Genomic DNA, 16,113 nt, shown 5'->3' on the forward strand with positions numbered 1-16,113 from the left:
ACAAATTTGAATCGTTGACGGCTTGTCCAAATTCAGAGTAGAAACCACTAATACAACTCCTTGTCAAGCAATTACTTCCGCCTAGCACGCTTCATGAAACGGGTTTGAATAAGTTGTCCGACCACATTTTTAAGAACGAAATTTGAAGGGATTAAAATGGGGCTCAAGTTAAAGTTTTCATCCATGTGGTGGAAACACTTAAGTGAAAGGCAATGAACAAGCCTGGGATGAGACCGACCTCCAGAGGTGTCAGAATGACCTAAATTACGTAAAGGTGTAATCATGTCACCCACATTCAAGCACATTGTTGGGAGATTGACACAAAATTCCTAATGCCTCATCATTGCGTTGCAATTTTGGATACATTTTGTTACACTTTTACATCCGTTGCTAAACAAGGGCAATCAATAAAGTATTTGATTTGCTCTACTAATGTCTGAATCTTTTTTTGACATGTTACGTGTATTATGCCCCAAAAAGCATGCTTTTATTCTTCTTCTGCTCTTTCCACCTGTAAATTTGTAAGATTCAAAAGAAATTAAGATTAAAGAGGAATAACATACGTTTCATGAGAATAATCAACTTGCCTGAAGCGAGATTTCACAAAATATCTTTGTCCCCTTTTCACCAACGTCAGCTGACCTGAAAACATGCTCATGCGCTACAGCCCCTGTTGAGCTTAAGCATTCTAGTTATTGTTTTCTATGTTTTGGTCCTGAATGTAGTGATCAGAGGGTATGGTAGTTGACTCACGAAATCATTTTTTCACCTTGACACTAAAGCCATTCTATGACTAAAGCCTTTGTTGGTGGTTGTTTGTTTTTGTTTTGGAAAACAGCTAGACAGTGGTGTGCCACTTGACTTGATTTTGTGAGCCTATATTCTGTCTTGAAAAGATTATTTTTTGGTCAAAATTTGCAAATCATGCAAGTAAAGTGAAACACGTCCAATATGCATCAAACAAAAAGATGGCCAATTATGTAACAGAAAAATCCAATCGCATCCCTTGCACATCCTTAGTAATCAAGGTTCATAAGAATTGAACTAGAGATTCTATTACATAGCTTTCCTCGGAGTTAGTTTGTGGGCTTAAACCAGGATAAAAAATCAACTGACCATTTGACGCACCACCTGAATGAGTGAATTCTTATTCTGGTTAATGTTTATCCACCATCATGCCTCCGGGATAAGAGCTTTGAAAAACTAGCTTCTACATGTATGTACACGTCAATACAATGAACCCTAAAATCTGGGCCGAGACAAAGCACCTGAACACTTTTGAACATATTAAGTATCATTTAGCTTTTCGTATTGGTGCCTTCTTCCAACGCAATACAATCACAACTGTTTGTTTAATGGTTGTCACTGAGTCAGATGGTAGTCCTCTCACTCGCCCTACCAACAGATGATAGGTGTCCCAATCCGTCATCATGCCATGGCATGACCAATTTAGTTTGTCTGAATACGAGTAAAAGTAAATAAGAGTTGAACCTGTTACACCTTTGACAAACCTGCTGAACTAATTGGAGTCTAAATGAGCGATGTATATTCCAGTTGCAGCTCAACAAACATCGGGTTGATTGGTATACAATCTCGGAAATTAATGTACGTAACTTTGCTAAATTTCAACCTAATGCACTCATCCAACATCCAATATCTTAGAGGACAAGCATTGAGTCTTGGATTGTCCTGAAACAGTCCCAAAACACGAGCCAGAACCTGTGAACATCTCACCACAAACTGAGATGTCGCGCCATCTCAGCCAGTCATCATTGCCAATTTTGGTGAACTTAATGAATCCCAAGTAATTAGGAGTCAACCCTGGTTGCAGAACTCAAAAGAAAACAGGTTGCTCGAGGCACCATTGCCAGAATCGCGTACCCACGACCTTTTATGCCAGGCTGCCTATGGGGGGGTGACACCCTAAAGGCTTAGACTAGTTTAGAGGATTTTAGCTCACGCTAAGGCCAACAAAGACTCAGCTGGACCCAGCTAAACTCAAGTGTCAATAAAGGTGTTGCACCTTTGCCGATCAGCTAATATAGAAAACAACGATTTAAGTCCCAAATGAAGAATGAAGTATGAATATTTCTTTTGGCAGTAGATACGTGATACTTGCTGGCTCGAACGTTTTATCATCAGTTGCCTTTTTATTTGTCACAAGGGCAATCGTCTTTAACAAAGCCATTAGTAGAGACGGCCAACATATGCGTTACCAATTTAATAAGATATAACAGGTTTATTTCGCGTATATTTTTATTTTTCGCATTTTATTTTTATGCATATGTTGTGGTTTTCGCTCAAGCAAATCTAGATTGGTCCATTAATGGCCTTTACAAACCCCCGTCAAGGAATGCCCATATCCTGCCTCATCCAGACACAAGCCTATCACAACACGCCCCTATCCAGCTGCACCCATGTTTCAACACGCCTTATTTTGCATGCTCAACTTTCACCACGCCGCCATTCAGATATGCCCCTTTCCCACCTCGGGATCCGCCTGGTCCCACAACCAACAAATAACAGATATGACATTTGCCAAAATGAGCAAAAGAAAACAAAAGACGCCAGTGAAAACCTCGGATGGGTGTTTGGGGTCCCTCATAGAGAGAAACCTACTTTGCAAATGGATTTGATGGAAATGAAATCAACCACTACTTAAATATTTTTGATTTGGGCAAAACAGGATAAAAAACATCGGAACAACATGTGGACCTGGATGGCCCACCAAGACTTGTCTAAATTAGGTAAATATTGCATTTAAGTAAAGTTTTACTATTCAAATCCTTCCCATCTGACATATTTGTCGGCGGCGTCATTGTAGTCCAGATTCCAGTGGTCTACGGATTATTCAATGGAATTTTGATTCAGTAAAATAAGTACTTAAAAAATAGAAACGTTACTTTCCCAAATTCCTGCTATTTGCCAATCTTCTTTGTTAGAAAATTGTTTTCCGTTACTAATTTGCGACTATTGCCAATCTTTTTTATTTATCGATTTTTAACGCTTGTTTCACTTTTCAAGCTTACACTTTGGGTTTAAATGCTTATTGAAGCGTATAATTTCGGTTTAAATGCATATTTCAGTGCATTTTATGACCAGTGTTCATGCAAATTTTATGGCGTAAAATGGAATTCTTTTATGTATGTTTTGGACGTCTCTAATCATTTGTCATGTTTGAATTTATTGTCATAAGGTTATCAGATTTACTTTTGGCCTCTCTAGATATTCAACATGCTTTCATGGGCCAGGAAATTTCACAATGAGTTGATGTACGTGTTCTCTCTGACCTTCATTGATCAAGTATATTAAGTCCGGCTTATTTCATTTCGAGCTCAAAGAAAGTCCATACCTCATGAAATGATGGAACAAAAGATGAACGCATGATGATTTGAGCACGGTCTTTCACAATAGATTTTAACATAGTTTTGAAGTTGCCCACGCTAGAGGGCACGTTGATCCCATTGCAATGAGTTAGGTATTTGCCACCCTGATCCAGTAAGGTCCTTGACTCTTGAAGCGCCCTCTGACTCAATTCAAAATGGGGATGAGTGGTGCCATTTTCAGTGAGAGGAATGTCCGTTAAGTCGCAAATAATCGCGTCAAACTTCGTTCCTGAGCCCTAAAAAGTGATAACACAAAAATATAAGTCATGATTTGGAATTTAACATGGACCAAATTGAAAGCTTGGCACTTGCCTGGGCAACTTCAAGGTATCTAAAGCAATCTCCAGTGATAACATTGAAATTGGGACCACTTCTTTGGGATAAATATGGCTCACATATTGAGGGAATATGGGTGGAGCAAGCAGTCATGACTTTTTCATCAATTTCAACCATATCGATTTGGCTAGGAGGATGGGTTAAGGTGAGTAAACTTTTGAGTAGTCCACCATCTCCGCCTCCCAAGATGAGAACCCTCTTCTGGTTAAATTGTTCTTCATTCTGAAACATTTTCAAACTGATAAGTGAGAACATAAGGTTTATAATTCCTTCAAAACCCCAAATCACCTTCGGTAGGCCTAATAAGATTTCGGTGTAAGCCTTTGTATCATTTTCGGCCAAATTCACCACTCCATCCAAAAGAAGTATTTTCCCATGATCTTCAGTGTCATAGATATCAATGGTTTGGTACTTGGATTGGTCGTGAAATACTCGAGACTTAAATCCATATTGAATCACTCTCCCATCTGGAAGCAAATTTCCAATGAAATGAAGTGCCACACAATTAATCAAGGGGAGTACGGGTCCTAAACCAATATGGCACTAAAAGAACAAAGTTCTGCAATAAGTCTGTATAGGCAAAGGAATTAGCTTATATTTCATTTGCAGTGAAAGACAGTGATGAAATTCGGGGTTATGTACCTGAAGTGGTGAGGTATTGATTGAAAGATTGGCCGAGTTGCAGGATTGGTAATTGCTGCCATGAATCAGACTGGTTTGGAAACCCAAGATCTTGCTCGTGCTCCATTTGGATAAGCTTGGCCAAATCTTGCATATCCTCAAATGACATCGTCTTCAGGAAACTGAGATGATGTTGTTTGTAAGAGTATTTCAGTATCCAAAATTCAATACCATGAACTCACGTAGGGGAATCTATCTCGATAGTGATGGCCTTAGAGGCAATATGGTATTTAAACATTAAGGTTGAATTCAAATCTTCTGACTGATAAAACACCGTCTCCACCTGTAATAAGAAGAAAATGTAATTGGAAGACAAGAGTTGGGTTCTTTTGGAACATGAAGCTATGACAATCCCTGAGCTGTTTAAGTACAATTTATCAATGCAACATTTCAAGCAATTATCCTTCAATTAGATTGAAGGCAAATCATTTAATCTAACAACAGATGTTATTATGACAAAAATGTTTCCCGAAATTCAAACCAAGCCATATTGAATAATTTTTTGAAATTAGATTTTTTCTTATTTTTTTTTAATTTAATCATTTTTTTGTAAATTTAGATTCATACAAGAGTAAAGTAATGAAAATTTGTCGATTCCGCTTTCATAAAAATTTGTATTTTCAAGAGGGGCCACTTTATGCGTGTTACGTAAATATCACGATGGCTAGCAAATATATTGCCTTCACTCGGCATAAAATGTCTCACTTTTGTGGGTTAGGTCTCATACATCATACATATCTGGATGAACTACTTATTTACTATTATTAGTTAGTTTGGTGCGGAAGGTTTTGAGCCTGCGAAAGTCCTCGTAACACTCGTTGCCTCCTTCACTAATGAGTGTGACCTGCACTTAACTCAATAACGTTCCTGACTTTGTCTGGCATCTTTGATCACCTTCTCGCTGTTTTGAGACGGTAGCCTTTTCTTTACGTAAAGAATTTAAAAAAAATCAAAATATGAATGGGCCCCACAACTTTTATGGCGCGATATAGGTAACATGACACGGACATGGAATAATTTAAGACTTTTAGTGCACTTTTTGCACCACAAGGGAACGAACAATGACATGAATATGAAACTCCCTGAACGTCGTTCAGAGAGCATCTCGATTCAAACTGGTCAAACAAAATCAAGTTTTGATAGTGATTTGAATCCGCTTAGTTAGGCCTTGAGAGTAGAAATATTTTGAACCTGAAATGGTGTCATACTCACTTTGGATCCTTTTATTTTTTGAATTTTCTCAAAGTTTAAACCGAAATGGCGCTCAAGAGTGAGACAACATCTATGGAATAGACATGATTCCACGGATCGAAGGGCCTTGAATTCCAAAATACCCTTTTCAGACATGATGTTTTTGTTTCAATTTAGTTTTGAAGCACTACACGATTTGTGACATAGACATCTGGCCTTGACTTGAAACGAGACCTCTAAGACCACAACAAGGCCAGGAAAAGGAGGAAGGAAAGTTCTTTTCAGGAAAAAGGATCTTCCAACGGAACATTTTGGACTATAACCAACAGAACCTTTCTTTCTCATTCCTACGCTCGCTAACTTTGATGAAAGGGAATCAGATCTCAGTAGTAACTTTTGCCTTCAAATCAAACAAAAAAGTTTGCTATTCATCTTCTAAATTATATTTTCATCATGAAACAAGCGCATTCGTCAACACTGGAGACTACAGTACACTGAGCGATTGAAGCCATTTTTTGGGTGAGATTAGTAAGGTTTGGAAGGCGAGAGTCGGTCAATTTGGAACTGGAAGCTATTTCATTTGCTTATCGAGACAAACTAATACACTTAGCTATGGTATTCACGTAGTGTTCAATGAAAAAATGTTACTTTTTCATTTTGTTTTAGGATAGGATGCTAGAGAACACAGTCATCCATTTCCAAATTCCAGTGAGCGGTATCATGCATGCCTTATGTCTAGACCTAGGAAAAGAAGCTAAAAACCTAAGACCTAGGTTTTTACATTTTTCGGCACAAAAATGGACAAATTAGCCGGACTCGAGTCTGTTAGAAAGGACTCGTCCTCTGTCGGACTCGTGTCCGGACTCTGCCAGTCCTGCAAAAGGCTCGTACAACTCTGACTTTTGCCAAACTCGTCCGAGCACTACTTCACACCAAATCCAAACTGACTGACTAAATTGAAAATTTATTTTACAAAAATATGCACTTGCTTAGTTGCTTTGATTTTTGTCAATGAATGAAAAAATATAATGTCAACTTTGGAGCACGGTTCTAGCAAACTTCACATTTTTAAACATTTTGTAACAAATTTTACTGTTTCTTCACCTTGTTATGACTGAATTTGCTTCCTGTTTTTGCTACATTTTTGCTATTTTACATCACCTTTTAGTTCCTTTTTTTCTGATTTGTTCTTCCTCTTTTTCCGAAGCCTACTTATGTCTTATATGAGAATGTTTCTCCATTTGTGGGTGGGTTTATTGTCTTAAAACTCCGCCGAATGAAGTCGGAGAGAAGGTTCAAACCGGGGACTTATCTCTTACCAAGGAACTGCGCTAACCACTACACCACGTCACCTCCCTCAATAGGTACTATACTCCGATACCGGGTTTTGAACCCCCGGACCCCCCAAGGGAACGGGTTTTCGCATTACTTGCGCTGTCTTTTTAGACTACATTTGAAATGAAAAGCTTTGCAGATAATTTTCCCGAAAAAAACTAAGGAGTAAAAAAAATAATAATTCGATTTTGCAACGCTTCCATTGATCTCTTCTTAAAAAGGCATGTTTTGGTTGGCATTAATAAGTACCTGAATGCAGGAGTATTTCAATTTTTCCTTTACTTATGTCATGAATTACTTAGATCCTCACACTATTATGGTATTGATTTGCAAACCATTCATGATTTCAAGATGCTTCAAAACATGAATCTCACCTAGAAATTGTAGATATACCTAAGCCTGGTTTGCAATTCAATTTTTAGTTGATTTCAACCAAAACTCAACCCAAGAGCAAGTAGTTCGTGAAAAATAATATTGAAACAGTTTCGGCCTTAAAAAACACCAAAATATTTTTAATTGAATAACAACTTTTTCCCTTTTCATACCTTATATAATAGTGTTTTGGAAGTTACATTGGCTGATTTTTACAACCTAAAAACAAACTATTTTAACAAAAATCATCCACTAATTATCCGACCCCCATTGATCACTCTTTCTTCCTCTTAACATTCCTCTTGTCTTTGGACTTTCTAGTTAACCGATGTCTCGGTTTCTCAAGCAAAGCCTCAAGTCCACAAACTTGACAAAGTTTGGACTTTCAGCAAATCAAAATGAATGTCAAGATCCGGCTTGGAAACGTAATTTGGAACTCAAACCTGTGCCTCTCAAACTTGACCCTTGTGAAGAAAAGAAGGGATACTTAGATCATGGTGTCGAAATCAAACTTGCTCATTCACCCAATTCAATTCCGAGTCATCTATGCAATTGGGGGTCGACCACTGCTCCTAGACAAACGTGGGCGGGGTACTAGGAAGATGGGAGGGTAGTGGGTGTCAGTCAACCAATGTGAGCCTCACCTTGTTGACCATTCGATTTGGTGCACTTCTCAGCCGAAATTTTACCAACAGAAGTGGATTGTTTGCTTCTTCGAGGAGAACAACGTTCAGTAAATTCCACATTCCTCTGAGAGTTCGTCGGTTTCGTTTGTAGACTGACGCTTCATTTGTACTTTCGCAGGATTCATGGACTCAAAATGGCAAAATGGAAATGCACATCAGGATCTTGATCATTAAAAAACAGGTAGTTAGGGGTATTAATCTGAGAACGAATCCGATTTTTTCAATTAGAAAACAGTATTAGATTTCAATCGAATTTTCAGCAAATAAACTTGAATTATCGGGCAAAATATTTCATCAAGTGAAGTTAAAGAAGAACTGTTTGGTTAGATACCTGAACATTGCTTGATCTTGTCCTCCATTCTGATTGCTTCAAAACAAACTAGAAATGGTCCTGATCAAAATTTAATATAAAAAAATTTGCACCTCTCAGTTCAGAATATTTCAGATTACTCGTGAGTGAGGACTGACAGCAAACATCGTCATTGACATTTCAATGCTGATTCCACACATTTTATTCAATTTCACTCCTTTGTAGGAAAATTGTGGTTCAATGGGGACAAAAATTATAATTTCTCTCATATTTCACCCTCTTTTATCGAACAATTCAATTTTTGTTTTAATTTAAGATAAGAAAAGAAGGAAATAAGATAAGAAAAGAAGGAGATTGGGTTCATAATCGAACCAATTAACGAGCTTCAGTGTGACCACAATGATTTGTGCTCAATGATAATATAAAACTACGAGGTAGAATCGATTTTTTGCGGACTTCCTTACTGCCACTGGGATTGGAGTCCCAGGAGGTCAAGACGAGAAATTTATTAATTTTACCTAACTTTTATTTGTATAAATTACCTGATCGACCAACGAATTTGAGTTGGCTGATTGGGCTAATCCTTGAATATAAGGTTGATCGGGAATTTTACTTAAAAATTTGGCTTGAAGGTGCTCTCAAAACGCACATTAAGCCTCTACGGTCACTAGCATTGACCCTAAATCCTGGGTTGGGACAAAGCGCATGGATGCTTTTGAAAACGTACAATATCAGATACCTTTCGTACCTTCTCTGAGTACTGTACAATCCCAACCGTTCTAACCTCTCCCAGTATGAGAGCTCTCTCATATCTTCAATGTTCCTAGTGAAACATCTTTGGACCTGCTCGAGCTTTTGCAAACCTGCTGAACTCATTGGAGCCCAAATGGGAGAGGCATATTCAAAATGCGGCTGAACAATCGACTTGTACAGAGTTAGCATCGTGATATTATCTCTGGACTTAAACGTGCGATATATCCAACCACACATTTGAAAGGCTTTGACCACCTTCAACTGGATATGCTCATCGAACTTTCCATTATTTTGGAGGACTACACCTAAATCCTTCAGGGATGAGACCTGCTGAATGCCCTTACCCTCATTACCTTATAGTGGAGTGTCTAATAGCGTCGACCCAAAGGTTGCTTTCTGTCATTGCATCAATTCGTTGAAAGGATAAAGAGTGTTTGGATTCGTTTTTCCTCGATTCCTCTTGATTTTATTTGGAAATCTTTGGGAAGTGCAACTTGATACATGTTGAGTCTTGGTAAACGCTTTCATTGAAGCAAATAGGACGTCATTCATGGGAAAACGGATTGGATAGGCATAACTAATTTCATTTTCTCCACAATTTCCAACCCTATCGATGCCACCACTTGTGGGCTTCCTTTTCAATTTCCCAGAACTTTTCTTTGGAAAACTTTGGTAATATCTACTTCGAGATTGAAGAACCAAATATGCAAACATTTTTCGGTCGGGGTAACTGGGAAAGTAGGAACACCAGGGATCAAAGAGCGAGGACTGCTTTCTACTTTTCAGATGAGATTAGAATACTTTGTGAAGAGAATAGAAATCCGGATCAAGTTAAGTTCGAGAAGCGGATTGTGCGTCACACTCATTTCATTCAAATCCATTGAGAATTAAGCTGGAGCGAGACATAATTAATGGACTGGAAAACCAAATGGACTCAACTGATCCCCTTTATCGAATCAATCCTCAGACTAGATTTCGTTTGGTAGACAATATTACTATTTTGAGACAACAAAAAATAACTGCATTGTTTAAATGCAACTGTCGTGACATGAAATTATGTGAAACAAATTTGAAACTCATTCTGATACATTAGGAATGTAAAAATTGCGCTTGTACGAGCATTAGCAACCAAAAAAATAAGGAATGGACCAAATGATTTCAACCATCTAAGGATCAACAGAACGGAAGAGGAGCCTTCTTTGGCCAAACTGATGTGAAAATCGCGTTTTGTCCTGGGAACATACAATGGCAAAAAAGGTCAAGTGGATGAGATGTTGAGTTCCTTGCAGAGCTCCGTTTTGAACTGACTGCATGAGTCGCTTGCCCAAACTCTCCCAACCTTAACTGCAAATCCCAATCCAATGCTTGGCGGCAACATTTTCAAGACGGATTGCACTTTCTTGACGGAGCAAAGACGCTAAGAAGCGAATCCCTCATTCACCATTCCCATCCAGCATCTTCCTCGTGTTCGTTTTCATCGACCTCCTCCTCCTCCTCCTTCTCCTCGTTCGCCTCGTTTTCGCCCATTCTCCGAGGCAACATCCACAGTAGCCAGAAGCTCAGGACCCTCGCTCACTCGGCCGGTCGTGATTTTGGGGTATGTGTTCACGGGTTATTAGTGAGTTTGAAACCCCATGATGTGCACAAGTGCTTCTTCAAAATTATTGCCAAATCAACAACAATCCATTCATTCCCGGATCTGAGAGAATAATTTGCATCCAAGAACAATTCATCGCCATACAATCGGATTAAGTGTTTTCTGATCTGCATTTGATGCGACCCATGACAATGCGGATATTTCTGATGCTCATCAGTCTTGTCTTGAGCCATGTTCACGGTAAGACCAAGCCATCATGACTAGGTACCAATCAGTCTGAAACAACCAATCTCATCAGACTTTCTCAGAAACTTCCGGAGTAACGTTCAGTCTCATTATGCCTTTCATCCATAATAGCATTATATAATTAGACTGTACACTCGTCCTATCTGTCCTTTAAGGGCTTCTCAACCCTCTTCTTTTCCTGGTTCGAGAGTGAGATAAATTTTAGTAACGCTCTAAACCTATAGGTGAACTTGGCGAAATCAGTGCCAGTAAATACAAATACAAACTGGTTCAAATGAAGAAGTCTTAGCGACTAGATCGAAAATAGACGAGGGTTCACGCCCACATTCAACTAGACGTTTGTCCATAAACTCCACTCCAAGTCAACAAGTCATGTCGATGAAGGCTGAACAAAGCCAAGTTTCTTTTAGCACAAATCCACATTTACATTTGTTGGCAGATTGCATGCTAGACCCAATCCACCCAAATTTGTATAGCAAATGAGCTTGTCTGCCCCCCAAAGAAGTGGAGAGTGGGAGAAAAATGAGAAAAGAGAGAAAAACGTGGAGGGACAAGTCCAATCGCCAATCAAAGTCAAATCAGAATGAGAAATGAAACAAAAACCAGTTCCTCCTTATCCGTCGGTTGAGCTGCCGCAGACTTTAGTGACCACCGCCACCTCATTAATCCATTGGGAATAATGAATGAATTCATAGATTATGCGCCGATCTGTTCTCTTCGACATCTGGGATTTTCCCTCATACTTGAACTCATGCTAAGAAGGATAATTTGAACAAATGTCAACGTATTCATAGCGACATGGCGACCGACAATTCCTCTTGCTGCATTGGAGTCCATAATCTCTTAAGAGGTCTCTGTTTGAACCATCTTGAATGAAGGTTGCAAGGGAATAGATTCCATGACTCTTTGAACAGATGCGAAAATGGCGATTAAACGCAATCCATCAGAGGCTAATAAATTGCCAACGCCTCCATAAACGTCATGAATGCCTTGTATCCAATCAAAGCCGTTTGCAACACAAGAGAAGAACATGAGCTCCATGTTCTGTGAAAAAGGTCAGTTCTGGATGGACTGCATCAGACCTGATTTATCGTCTATGGAGTGACACTCCAATGACAGGCCTTGATCTACTGTACATCCCTATTCGTTTATGCTCTGAACGATCCTCTCCCATCCATCCTGACAAAGACAGTCTTGCTCTAGGAAGTCCTTAGTGTTGATACAATGATGCTTAAGACAACCGTTCAACAGTCCCTGAAGTGCATCAATCAGACCAGGCCACCAAGTGTGAGCGAGCCATGCACTGCGCACATTGAGTATATCTCACCCTATCAATCAAGATGTTTCTCAGCCAAAGGTTTCACAGGACTCCACATGGTCCGTTTGATGACTAGGCCTTGGAACGAGTCCAAGGTCCCTTCATGGGATATTGGTCAAATATCAAATATAGGCCCATTTTAAGCACAAAAGCTCTTGTGGAGCCATTACTATATGATGACCTCCCCCTTCGTTCTTGTACTCCAAAATGATTGCTTAGTTTCTCTCAATCAATTTCCAATATTTAGTATTCAGATTTCTGAGACTTGGCAATCTGTGTCAGAGTACAAACCGAATTCTGTCTGAATTCTATCTGAGATGTAAAACAAAAGTTTTGGTCGAAGAAAGGTACAGAGTGGCATGGAAAGCAATTTCTCAAGTGCCAGTTTATCGTACCGAGTGGATCACAAACGTGAGCAATCAAAACAAGTGAGCCTGTTTGACATGTGAGTCGGATAAGCTGAGTTTTGGTTCCAAGTTAGCCTTAATTGATTGCCTCTTCATGCATGTTATCATGTTATCCAGCATTCCTCGAGCTCTTGTGCCAAGTCTGAATTTGTCTTGCATCCTTGAACCGATGTTTCGTTTCAAAATAACGTGTCTATCGTTTCAAAAACAAATGTATCAGATCATCACCTCTCGATTTCGGATTTCCTCGCTGAAGCTTGGGTATTTTATGGACCCTAGTAGGGTACGATAACTCTACTTTTTGTAGTAATGCTTTCTTTCTGCTTCTCCACGGAGGGGCTGTTATCTATTGGAAAGTCATTTTCATAGATTTCAAAATGTTGGCTTTCTATCACACGAGAAGGTGTTTGTGAACCCAATATCCTCATCCTGAGGGAAGAAGTCTCGTTCTTTGCTCGCTCGCACATCCCCGCCCCCTTTGTTGAATTGCGACTGCCTTCAAGGGGGGTGGGTGCAGGGAAAGAAGGAAGGGGAGGGGGTAGGGGAGAACAGGAAAACATGGAAATGTGGGGGAAATTCCACTTTGGCATGCCTGAAAGTGGAATCATTAAAGTGATCATCAGCTTCACTAGATGAAAAGTTCCTAGCACGTGTGCTCGTCAGTACGAGAACTCTCAGTTCATTGTGCCAACAGCTGAGTTGAATTTTATTGGCCCTAAATTTGAGCAACACCGCGGCAAAAGCATTTTACTTTTAAAAACATGGCGGATAATATTGTGTTATTATCTTTAATTCTATTTATTTGGTGGACTTCTTCACCGCTACTGAGAACGGAATTTCTAGCAGTTCAACACGGACATTGCGTAAGTGTTTGCAACTTAATTGTAATTTTCAAGAAAACCGCGAACGAGAACGAAAAAACTATGGTAAATAATCACCATTTTGGGTATATTTAAAAACCTTCCACCCAAAGCACCTTGTTTTAGAAAGTATGAAATGAACTGATTTTTTTAATTTTTGCCCCATGTTTTAGCCTTAAAGCAATAACAGATAGGTAGTCAAATTTGAACTAAAACATACCCAAAAGTAAAGAAAAAAAAGATAAGGTGTGCTCTAAGATTTATCCTCAGAACAGTCTCAAAATTGACGCAATATTGAGTTCCAAGGTTAACAAAATTGATATTTTAAATATGTTAATGTCTAATACATTATGATATGTTAATTCAAAACCAGCGCCCAATAAAACGCGGCCTATGTGTTCAAAACGAAGACACTTCTATCCGTTAGCTCTTTTTTCTGCGCTTGGCTGGGCCTTCTTCTCCGACTGAGAATATTAATGGAGACAGGGATGAATGGATGTAGGGCAAGGATTACGGAAGCTTGGCGTTAATCACCCTCCTGTAGTAAAAGCCAACACATCCAAGGCTTCTCGGGTTACTCCTCACCTTTACAGTGAATTGTTCCCCCATTCCACCGCCATACCACTCGAACTCGGGATGAAAACAAGCCAGATCCAACAAGAGGAACCCTTCGTGGCTTCTTGCCGGCCCGCCCCCCCCCCGAAAAAAAAGAAAAACTGGGCCAATATTCTCCTGACCACAGAATGGATCTTGGAGTGGATGGGATGCATAACTGATCAGTATCGGATGAACATAAAGCGCATTACCTAATCATCAAATGTATATATTCACGTACGTTAGTGAGTAATGGTTGAAGGCTCACTTTTCACCAACAGATCTTTGAGCCCGGGTGAACAAGGAAAAATTCCCCCATTTATGACTATACAATTGGGATTCTATTACTCTATATATCGTCCGTCCGTCCGGAGGCAAGACTAGCTCGAAACGGATTTGGGCGATTCCTCGAAATAGGCTTCGAATCCTCGGAAGAAACGAACTTGTTTTCTCGCCAACATGGCCAACGTTGGTTGGTTGCTTTTGTATCTTTGTCTTCTCTGGTGTGCTCCCAAATTTGGAGCTTTTTTCTCGCGTTTATGGGGGAATCCAGGAGTGCTTTGTCTGGTTGGATTAGATTTGAGTAGGGAGATTAGTGGACCCATTATTCATCTTTAAGGGCGGCTTTAGAGCTGACTTTGGACTGCAGAGCAGTACACATGCCTCCTAATTAATTGAAAGTCATTGGATCGTCCGAATGCGATAATGACAATGGCCAAATCCGAGGTTCTTAAGCTCAGGAGGGGATCACACTCGGGCTTTTCTTTCAGGACTTTATAGCACGAACAACTGATCATTGTTGATGATGTGAGGAATGCACTCATTCAACAAGTTGGGACTTTGCACGGAAATCCTGATTCCTAGATCCTGAGAATGCTAACCTAGCCCTAGAGTGGATGGACACTTGATCTCCTGAGCCCAACGTTATCGGATATCTTTTGACCAATCGTGTTTGACCGGGGAGTTCACTAACCGACCGCTAGTTAAGTACTTATTGGGGATGATTGCACCCGCTACAAATAATTTCCATCTTCTCAAGAATCTTGTATGACTCGCCTTCATTTGTCTACAACCTACCTCTCTGTGCTCCCCCCTCCCCTCCTCCCCCTTCCCTCCCATGGGAGGATAAGTTTTAAAAAAACGAGGGCTGGCAATCCGAGATTTCAAATCGAGATGGGCGGAAGTTCATCATGTTAAAAACAGAAGGCAAATGTCTGGAATTCCGGTGTGCTAAAGAAAGCAAAAGCAATCTATGGATTGGGTGCAATTCAGGGATCTGAGGGCGAAGATCCACAAGCGTGATTGCTTTGTCGTGGAAAGTCCGGGACTGTTAATGTTTTATGCATTTTGTCTCGATTGGGTTTGTTGTGTGTGTACCTTTTTGTTGTCGCTGTTGTCTATGTATGCCATTGACGAAAGTGTCTCGTTTTCAAGCTTCTTCCTCGTTCTTGGCCAATTTCCATCCCTCTGTTGAAGAAACGAGACTTAAAATGCACGAATCCCCATGAGATCGATTTGTTTCAGCGCAATTAGGGTGAGCAAATCTGCCGGGTTTTTTTTATGTTTCGGTTAGAGGTGCCGAATAATTGAGCTTGTGGTGCGTACTAATACATACAAACAATATTTGAAAGGGCTCTTCTATAACTGTAATCATCAAATCCACTTGACTCCTACTTTATTCACTCAACACTACCCAATACCAAACGTGATGGTAAATTAAGATTACATTTTTTTTGTGTATATAAAGACATTAAAGACACCAGAAATAATCGTAGTGAATCCGAACCCGAAAAAGCAGGAACACTAAAGATCGATATTAGAATCCACCTGATGTAAACAGCCCAGGATATGGTTTCAGTTCAAAAAACACAATATACTCATTGATAAGTTGACTGACATCAACAATGAGAAAAAATGCTTAAAAACATGCTAGTAGTCTGTTCGTTTCCAGAAACAACGGCTTTACTCAGCCCATTTCAAAACGAGCCGAATTCCAAAGACAAATTAAAATGGAAATGCATATCCTCCCTTTAAAGATCCC

The 16,113-nt window shown here is 39.7% G+C and overlaps 2 protein-coding genes across 3 annotated transcripts in view; one reads left to right on the forward strand and one right to left on the reverse strand.

Moving 5' to 3' along the window:
• Positions 1 to 3,289: 3,289 nt before the first annotated feature.
• Positions 3,290 to 5,837, reverse strand: LOC131880507 (spermine synthase-like). The gene is made up of 6 exons (XM_059227164.1): positions 5,616 to 5,837; positions 4,586 to 4,686; positions 4,365 to 4,525; positions 4,011 to 4,189; positions 3,699 to 3,944; positions 3,290 to 3,622 (listed from the first exon to the last, which is right to left on the reverse strand). The coding sequence occupies exons 1-6, from the start codon at positions 5,748 to 5,750 to the stop codon at positions 3,320 to 3,322; spliced, it is 1,125 nt and encodes a 374-aa protein (XP_059083147.1). The 5' UTR covers positions 5,751 to 5,837; the 3' UTR covers positions 3,290 to 3,319.
• A 4,774-nt stretch (positions 5,838 to 10,611) lies between these two features.
• Positions 10,612 to 16,113, forward strand: part of LOC131880986 (uncharacterized) — a 47,595-nt gene continuing 42,093 nt past the window's right edge. The window contains exon 1 of one of the 2 annotated variants that reach the window (XM_059227727.1): positions 10,612 to 10,887. In XM_059227727.1, coding sequence (XP_059083710.1) covers positions 10,824 to 10,887 — 64 coding nt within the window. In that variant the 5' untranslated portion in view covers positions 10,612 to 10,823. The remainder of the gene's footprint in view (positions 10,888 to 16,113) is intronic. The other variant, XM_059227728.1, reaches the window with a different exon arrangement.

This window comes from Tigriopus californicus, chromosome 5 (assembly GCF_007210705.1).
Source record: "Tigriopus californicus strain San Diego chromosome 5, Tcal_SD_v2.1, whole genome shotgun sequence".
NCBI lineage: Eukaryota > Metazoa > Arthropoda > Copepoda > Harpacticoida > Harpacticidae > Tigriopus > Tigriopus californicus.

Coding starts and splice junctions, on each gene's coding strand:
- LOC131880507 (XM_059227164.1), bottom strand. CDS start 5,750: ATGTCTGAAAAGGGTATTTTGGAATTCAAGGCCCTTCGATCCGTGGAA. Junction 4,190..4,364: donor TCAATACCTCACCACTTCAG/GTACATAACCCC, acceptor ATTTGCTTCCAG/ATGGGAGAGTGATTCAATAT. Junction 3,623..3,698: donor GATACCTTGAAGTTGCCCAG/GCAAGTGCCAAG, acceptor ATCACTTTTTAG/GGCTCAGGAACGAAGTTTGA.